The sequence below is a fragment of the Tupaia chinensis genome, unplaced genomic scaffold (genome assembly GCF_000334495.1).
Source record: "Tupaia chinensis unplaced genomic scaffold, TupChi_1.0 Scaffold000494_1, whole genome shotgun sequence".
Classification (NCBI taxonomy): Eukaryota; Metazoa; Chordata; class Mammalia; order Scandentia; family Tupaiidae; genus Tupaia; species Tupaia belangeri.
The window spans coordinates 488,695-498,005 of NW_006160006.1; the positions used below are offsets into that span (position 1 = coordinate 488,695).

At 44.0% G+C, this 9,311-nt stretch overlaps 1 protein-coding gene and 1 non-coding gene across 2 annotated transcripts in view; both read left to right on the top strand.

Annotated features, from left to right (window-relative positions):
- LPL (lipoprotein lipase) overlaps positions 1 to 9,311 on the top strand; it is a 29,989-nt gene that overhangs the window by 5,519 nt on the left and 15,159 nt on the right. The window contains exons 2-3 of the mRNA XM_006156436.3: positions 3,452 to 3,621; positions 8,205 to 8,384. Coding sequence (XP_006156498.1) covers positions 3,452 to 3,621; positions 8,205 to 8,384 — 350 coding nt within the window. The remainder of the gene's footprint in view (positions 1 to 3,451; positions 3,622 to 8,204; positions 8,385 to 9,311) is intronic.
- LOC114009238 (U2 spliceosomal RNA) lies at positions 563 to 753 on the top strand. Its single transcript, XR_003550687.1, has one exon. It is a non-coding gene; the product is annotated as a U2 spliceosomal RNA (small nuclear RNA).

Here is a 9,311-nt window from a genome sequence, read left to right on the forward strand (position 1 = left end):
AGAGGAGAATGGAGGAGAAGGGATTGCGGCGTGACCATCCCCCCTGGGGGGTGATTTCTCGCTTTCTGTCTCTATGTCTCTCTCTGTCTGTCTGGCAAGCGCACGCGCCCTACAGTGAAAATCTCTCAAAAAAAAAAAAAAAGAATAAAGCACTCAATCTTATTTATTTTTTAGTTTAATTTTTGCTATAGGGAGTGTGTGCCTGTCAGAGGGAGGCTGGGGGAGGGGACATAAGAAATCACCACCACCGCCCTGGGGACGGGTGGCCACACCGCAGGCCTTTCTCTGATGGAGGTGTGAGGACGCACACTGAGTTTTAGAATGCTGAGATCTCTTCGAGGGATTGCAAGGAAGGTTGTGCGAACATTCCTATCTAAACACCAAAGAGAAGTGGAGAAGGGCAGAGTGCCAACATTCTCTGTCTGCTATAGAATTGAAACCCTCTCTGGACGATTCCATTTTATTCTGACAATACGGCACCACTATTTTCCCATCAGACTTAAAATGAAAAGTGCACCCTTTAAAAATGAAATGGATGTCTCCATTACGCATTTGCTTGGGAATGGCTTCTCGACTTTTTGGCTAAGATCACTCGTAGTATCTGTCCTTATAAGTTTAATATCTGATACGTCCTCCCTCCGAGGACAATATAGTAAATGGATTTTTGGAGCAAGGAGATGGAAGAGGAGTATGCTCCGTCCACTCCACACATCGACCTGACACTGCAGTACCATCAGGAATGGTGCACCCTTCAGGGGAATAAAACAAACAAATTTACTTGAAAACATAACATGAGTTTCCTCTTAGTCTTCCGTACAAGCTAGATACCCAATACCAGTGCTGGCTCTGAGAACTGGGAGCCCTCAATTAACCACTCACATAATCTGATGCATCTGCTATAGGGTCTATGGATTGAGTCCATTTGAATTAATTAGTTAATTTTATCATTATTATTCTTTTTAGAGAGAGATTTTTTTGCTATAGAGTATGTGTGCTCGTCAGAGAGACAGAGAGAGGGAAAGTGAGAAATCACTCCCCGGGAGGGATGGCCATGTCACAAGCTCCTCTTCCCCAGGATCCTCTTGGGTTCTAGGGCACACATGCCTATGCACCTGGCATGATTTTCAAGCTGCCAGGTCCAAGATTTGAACTGTGGTCAGCTATGTAGGAGTCCAGCACCTCAACCCTACACCTGCTGGCCTCATGGCAACTTTGTTGTTGTTGTTGTTCATGGAAATATACAGTGCCCATGTGAGTAATTTCAAAGAATATTCTCGATCATTTCAACACTGCCAGCACCATATTGCATAATTCTAGGAAATAGTAGACCAAAAGTAGATTGTGTTCTCTGGAGTCATACAAGGCAATAGTCTTAAATATCAATTTGGCAAATCGACGTCAAGCAAGATCCATCCATTAGGATATTCATATAACCTCTGCTCTGAGAAGACTGATCATCAGACATGTTAAAATAAGGTGGCAAGAGAAGAAGCATGCGTGGACAGGTGTGGAAGAGAGTGAAATTAATTTAGTTTTAAATTCTCTAAAACACTTTCTAACAATAAACGAATTTTTGGGGCACTGAAAGCATAATTAGGTTAAAAATAGGCAATAATCTTTTCTTCTATGAGATTAGTAATGAAGCCACCAGAGAGTTTTCTAGTTAGGAAGGAAGGAGACTTACATCTTCAAAGAAGATGAGAGGTTGAGGAACTGGGCGGTGGCACAATGGTAACGCCATGCTCTCTGAGGCTGCCTCACATGGGAAGGTTGTGTTCAAGACCAGAGACATTCCCAACTAGGCCAGCACTCTTATGCCCCTGATCTGGAGCTGACTGAGGCTGAGAGTGGATTGTGGCATCAAGACCTTATTGACGGTGGCTGTCTCTCTCTTTCTATCTCTGTATCTCACTCATGGAAGAAAGGAAGGAAGAAGGGAGTGCCAGCTACTGGTGCAGTGGTTAATATGCATTTTCCCGGAACTTCTTTTTTAATTGTCCATGGTTTCGAAAACTGGGTTCTCTTTCTCTTCTTATCTTGTTTGGGCTAACTGCCAAGAACCAACGTAGGCTCTTGCTTCAATCAACTTTGCTGTGGCTTTTCAGTTGTGACTTTGTGTGGGGTTTGCAATGACATAGATAAGGAAATAAATCTTTGGAGAAAGAACTAATCATGACTTGTACATAGCAGGTATTTCTGAATGACCCACTAGATGATTTCTTAAAACATTTTGAACATTTCTTAAAACATTAGTACCTCTTGTCATGAGGGTAGAAATTAATCCATACCAAAGCTCCCTGGGGCCTCCAACTTTTAATATTAATTTTATTTTTTAAATAATGCTAGTGAAAAGGAAACAACCTTTCCTCAAACAAGCCTAATTCTATAATATTGCAGGAAAACATTTTATGTCACTGGAAATTTAAAGATAGTGAAATAGTACATGAAAAAAGGTGGAACCGGTACTGGAGTTGCTGCAGGTCTGGCCCTGAGACTGAACTCAGGCTGCGCTGTTGGTTGCTCAGAAGCTAGTACTGAAAAGCCAGGAGGAATTAGAAAGGAAATGTAGCTTTATTCAGGAACCGGTGACCTATGAAGATGGTGAACCCAGGTCAAAGTTCAAAGACCGTCTCCAAAGTCACAGACAAAGATGAGACGGAAGGGAGCTATGGGCCTCTTCTGTGCAGCGGTGAGTCATGTCCTTGGCCACATGGAGACTTGGCACCAAAGTTGCTCTTCACAGTTGTGGTCATCTCACCTTGCGGCCAGTGTGCTCGTTTTCTTAGACACATCTGCTCTCCAGCTGTGCTCCCAAGGCCCAGTTTCTGTGAGATCTCGGCAAAGCTATAATTCAGTCTTATAAATTTAACAGTCAACAGGTCAGTTAACAAGTGGGAAGCCAGCCATCTTGAAGGGCTATTATGCCGCATCTAACACAGAATTACTTTGGTTCTTTCTTGTAGCTTCACTATGAACTACACACATAAGATTCATGAGTCTCTAGGGGAATGGGCTTTGAACTAGAGTTAAGAGACCTAGGTTCTGGGCCCCGTGCTCTTTCCCACTGGTGGCATCATAACCTTTATACCATAACATGCACTTGAATCCATGTCTTGAGAGAATATTGAGTTAACTAAGGAATGTCCAAAGAGCGACTCCTTTCTTGAAATTATATACACACTAGCCCCAACCAAAGAGCACTGAAGGAGAGGCTAGAGGACACGGAAGACTGATATTGCTGAACTCAAGTCGAGGCCATCTCTGTTAACTTCAATTATACTAGAGGGTCCCTCATCCTCTTGTAATCTACATTCTTTGGGGGAAAAAAAAAAGAAGCACTTTAAAAACAAAAATAGCATTGGCAGTGGTTGCTTGTGAATCTAGCACATACGATTTCAGCAAGTAAAAACAGAATTCTCCAGTTAAGTTTCTGCCGTCTTTCTCTTTTCAGGAGTTGCAGGAGGAAGAGATTTCATGGACATCGAAAGTAAATTTGCCCTCAGGACCCCTGAAGACACAGCCGAAGACACATGCCATCTTATTCCTGGGGTTGCAGAGTCTGTAGCTAACTGCCACTTCAACCACAGCAGCAAAACCTTCGTGGTGATCCATGGCTGGACGGTGAGAGGGCTCTGGAGGAACAGTGGATGGGGTTGACCAGGTGTCTGAGTGGGCTTGCCCTGATTGCTGAACCTAATGATGGATCCAAATCTCACACTTCAACCTGTCCTCTGATGGCTTGCTTTACACTTGAGCAAGGGCAGTTCTGGGTTGTGGTATCTGGAGTCACAGATTCATGCATACCCCTAGACTGTGCCGGCCCTCACTGTAACCCAGTATGGTGGTGGTGCCCTTGAGCTGGCCATTTCTGTGAGGCTTTGCTCAACTCCAGAGAATGATGTAGGCTAACGTTGTGGGGACCTGGGGGAGCCTGGAGAGGTTCTGATTCAGCCAGCACGTCTCCAGAGGCCCTTTCCAGAAGGAGACAACCTGCAAGCTGAGGAGAGGCTGAAGTGGAGCGAGTAGGTATGGGTTCTGGAAGTAGCTTTGCCCTTGTCCTGCTCTGTGATGTGAGTCAAGCCACTTCTCTCTGGGCCTCCATAGGGCAGTAAGGGGAACGGGAAGTGATCTGTAAGCAAAGAGGTTAGACCACAGGTGCCCAAGGTCTGTCACTTCTGGCATCTTCCAGTTTTAAGCTTTAGGGAAATTTCTGGAGAGGGAAAAGAAATGACCAGGGCATTGTCATGCTTGAGTGAGGTGGAAAATGTGGTTCAAGTTATGTATTAGAAATATTGGGCCAGCTCAGTGACTTGGTACATAAGGCAGACAAGTCTGACATGGCCATTCTCATAGTTCAGGTCCTAGATCCAGCAGTTTGAGAAACACATGAGACATGTGTGTACGCATGCTCGCAATCCCAACAGGATGGAGAAATGGAGATGAGATTGTGGTGTGACCATTCCACTAGGGAAATGTTTCTCCCTTTCCTTCTCTTTCTTGTTTCCTCTCTCTTGCAAGAGCACAAACCCTTGGGCAAAATTAAAAAAAAATAAAGTAGATCTTTCTAAATATGGCAGATAGTTACTTTACATGATGTAGTTTTTACTTGAATACTTTCCTTCAGTCCCTTGTGAAGAGATCATATTGTTTATCAAGAAGAATTTCTTTAAAATGGATTGTTAGGATAAGTTATCTTCCCTTTTTGTCAATTTGTAAATATTCTAATAGATACTAAACTCTAGCAAGAAGAATTAGCTAAAATGATATATATCTAGTCTGATTTCTTTTCCTGTGTAACTTAAGTGCCCTTGTTATGGACAGTTTAGGGAAATTACTATAATTTTTATAGAGATGAAAACAACTACCGACAGCTCACACAGATGTTTATTTTAATACAACACATCTGTTTCTGGCAGCTAACATAGCACATTACGTATCTTATAATACTGGGTCATTGGGAAAGTCATGACACATTTTTGGATAGAAAAACAGAAAAATATGTCATGACTTTCCTGACGACCTAATATATGTCCAAATTCCAAACATAAATCTTTCTCTCCATATGCTTTTTTCTTTTTTTTTTTTCTTTATAAGAGAGAAAGAGGGAAGAAAGAGAAGGAAAGAAAGTGAGAAAGATGGGTGTTTTATTGACAGGGTTGTGCTGTGTCGTGATCCTTCTGGCCCAGGCTCTGTACTAGCCAGGATTGCTGTCACTTCTGCTAGAAGATGCCAGAAGTGACAGACCTTGGGCACCTGTGGTCTAACCTCTTTGCTTACAGATCACTTCCCGTTCCCCTTACTGCCCTATGGAGGCCCAGAGAGAAGTGGCTTGACTCACATCACAGAGCAGGACAAGGGCAAAGCTACTTCCAGAACCCATACCTACTCGCTCTTAGGCCTGCTCAGGAGGGCCCCTGGGCCTCCCTTGCAGCCTTCACCTTCCCAAGCAGTGACATGACCTGCGTGCCACTGCAGCTGGGCCTCGATTGTTTTACAGTTTGAAAAGTGTAACTAGGAAAAAGGAACCTTTGGTGTTTTTAATAGGCATTTTGGATGCATACAAAACTGGCTTTTTGATACTTTTCAAAAAAGTTTAAGCTTAATAAATACATATATACAACAGGAATAAATTAACCATCCCGAACCAGACCACGTGGTGCAGATGGTTAGGAGGGCTTCTGCCCAGCTGCCTGCAAATGAATAAAGCTTTTTAAAATGAGTAGCAATTGAAGACATCTCAGAGGAAAAATCTAGAAAATAAGACCTTTTCTGAGTTGGGGGGGGCAGGTGGATTTTTGCTCTTTGGTTGGGGATTGTTTACATCAGCATTTTATGCTGTGTGCATTTTACGTTGAGTCAGAAGGGAGAGGAGTGGATTAGTACGTCGAATTACCTGCCTACCTTGGCAATGCCGGGAGTCCAGGGGCCCAGTGCAAACTAGGTTTTCCTGCCCTCTCTGAGCAAGGTCTGCAGGGAGTCAAGGGTATAGACTGAGGGGGTGGGAAGTTTTCCAGCATGGCCGTGACACACCCAGAAGACTTCCTGGCACATGGCAGCATGTGGCAGCACATGACACCCCCTGGGATGCAGTTTTGCCCCAGTGGTCCTGGGCTTTGACTCTGGCTTAGGGGCCACTTGCTCTAAATTCGTGGTTTTCAGTGTGAAGCAGGAGGTCCTCGCTGCTGGCTGAAACAAGATATGATTGACGTGGCATTTTGAAGAAATGGCATCATCCTCTTGCATCTTGAAAGGCATCTACTAGGGGTGGCCAGTATCCCAATGGTGGAGGGAAGGCAAGTGGGGCAGGTTCAATCCCCCAAGGCTTTGCAACTGGCTGTATTCTAGTCAGTTCCCTCCAAGACCCTCTTTGCCCCCAGACCATAAGCAGCCTTTCTGACACATTTCAAAGGTGATTTCAATAACTTCCCAAGAGACCAATATCCCTTTTGCATCTTTTCTTGTTTTCTCTTTGGGCCGAAGAGGGGCACATGATGGCTGCCGGCAGGATGGAAACCCAAGGAGCACAAGTAGAGATCAGGAAGTGGAGGGTGACTTTGCAGACACCTGAATCCAACCGCTTTGCTTTATAGGTGGCCTAGTCAGGTTGAAGGGGAACCTATGAGGTCAGCAGGTGGCATGGTGGTTAAGGTGCTGGATTCTACATAGCCAGCTCTGGTTTAAGTGCCAGACACAAAGGCCTGAAAAACACTCTAGGTCATGTGCGTATGTCCCCCAAATCCTGAGAAGAGAATGAAGGAGAAGGTATTGCAGCATGGCCATCCTCCCTGGGGGTGCTTCCTCACTTTCCTTCTCTTTCTGTGCTCTCCGGCAAGCACATGTACCTTGTAGCAAAATATCTAAATTGAGTATTGGGTCGTTGGGGAAGTCATGACACAATTTTGCATAGAAAAACAGAGAAGTACGACATGACTTTCCAGACAGCTTAATAAGTTAAATGCAGGGCCTGTGTTTATGAGATAAATAGGAATAGTTAGTGGTTTGAATAATAACAGGAGCTGGGACTGGATTGAAGACCTCCTTGATCTCTGGCTTGCTTTTTTTCCACCATAAGCTCAGCAACTGTGAAAAACTGTGCAGTTTGTTTAGTGTCAAAACAAGCTAGACTCGTGTTTTGATCATTTTAGTCCAGTAAATAAACCCCAAAAAAGCATAAAACTGAAAGAACTCACCAAGTAAAAATAAAGTTCTAAATAAAGTCCTTGGTTTGAGAAGCCAAAACTCCTAATTTTCTATTGGAGTTGGGCTAAGAATAATCTTGTTTTGACACGTCTACCCTGAAAAGCTGCCTTAAACATGAATTTCTGACTCTTTGTGTATTTAGTACTTAATCGAGTAACCTTTACTGTGTCTACAATATGACTTGCTCTTGGGTCATTCCCCCCGCATCAAATGCTACATTTAAATGATTCTTTATTTAAAACTAAGTGTAATCTTATGCCCCAAAACAATTCTGTTCAGGAACATTATTAACCTAATTGAAAGCAGTTAAATGAAACTTTTTAAAAAATAGTCTGTAATTCTGCTGTAGAATTCTAATTCATTTAGTCCAACCAAGCAAGCTCAGTGGTGACCCAGCCCTCTGTAAAGCTGGCGGCCATATGGATGACGGGGTTCGATTCCCCGATCTACTTGTACATACCGGACACAGGCACCTAGGCCCACATTCTGACTGGCTGAAAGGCTGGGGTGGGGGACTTCAGTGTGAGACCCTGACCCTGTTGAGGTTGTTGGTCTTTGTCTCTCTACCTCTATCTCTCTCTATCTTGGTCTCTCTATCTCTCATAAAAACTTTTTAAATTAAAAACAATATTCAGACTGATTTTTCCAGTTAATAATATTGTAACTTATTGAAGTTTTAGTGAATTTATGAAAGTTGCTTTTGAAGTTGGATGCGTGGTAAAGCTCAATTTGCCATTCCTGAACTCAACACACCGCTTCCTGGGCACTCTCTGATTTGCCTGGAAAGGACCAGCACAAGTCTCTGAATGCTCTTTTGGGGTTTGATTTTTCTGTCTGAGCTAATGGGTTTCCTTGCAAGCATTTCATTTCCACTGAATGTCGGTGTGGTGGGCTGACGAGTCTGTAACTAGTCGTAGGTGGCTAATTTGGAGCTGGATAAGTAAAGTTGTAGGTGGCCAAGTCGAAGGTGAGTATAGTAAGAAAGCATGTGTCGTCTTCTTCAGGTGACCGGGATGTACGAGAGTTGGGTGCCGAAGCTGGTGGCCGCCCTGTACAAGCGGGAGCCTGACTCTAACGTGGTGGTGGTGGACTGGCTGTCGCGGGCCCAGCAGCATTACCCAGTGTCTGCCGGCTACACCAAGCTCGTGGGGAAGGACGTGGCCAGGTTCATCAACTGGATGGAGGTGAGGCTGGGGGAGGTAACGTGGGGGGAGAGCTGTCTTCTGCAGCCAAATCCAAGCTCTTGGCTAGCAGTAGACAAATGGCTAGACTTTTCTCCTTTCCACTTGACACAGATATTTTCTAGAGCAATTCCAATCTTCCAGATGAGCATGGGAATTATTTTTTAGCCCAAAGCTGCATTGTCTTAAGAATGATGACTGTATAGCCAACAAATAGTCCTGCCCGGCTCTATCCTTTAATATCTGCCTTGTGAACAGATCTGCTGAGAGCAAGAATGACGTGGGCGGGAGTCACAGAAGCTTGTTATTTCAAAACAGAAGGAAGATGGCGGGCTCAGACACATTCCTCCCCTCCAGTCGCCCGGTCCATGGAGGTTTTGTTCTGGCTTTGCCTTTTGTTGCAAAACCAATGTTTTCAATGAAGATATCAATAGTATTTATTTCCCAGTGTGAATTAAGGGCCAGGGATTTTTGTTAATGAGAGGGAGCATGGAATTGAGCTGGAGATGGTGGCAGGGGAGGAGTCCTGACTCACCTTCTGGTTTACCCTCTTAGAGGATGGCCTGCTCTTTTAAACCATCCTCCAAAAATTACCTCTGGAAAGTATCTTGGGGTTGGAGGAAGCTAATACTCTGACAAAGCTAAGTTATTTAAGCCAGACACTTGGAAATTTAAAAATGAGCTGGGTTTATTGGACTGGCCATCAAAAGACAGATTCTGTCCTTGGTGCTTTGGCTAAAACGGCTGAGTGAGCTTAGGCAGATTGGAGGCCTCAGGCCTTGCACCTATTAAATGGGAGGCTGAGCCATGAGTGCCTCTGATCTTTCCCAGCATAATTATTAGGTGGTCGGAAATGCCATGACACATCTTTGCATTAAAAAAAAAAAAAAAAAAAAAAAAAAAAAGTAATGCTTTTCCTGATGACCCAAT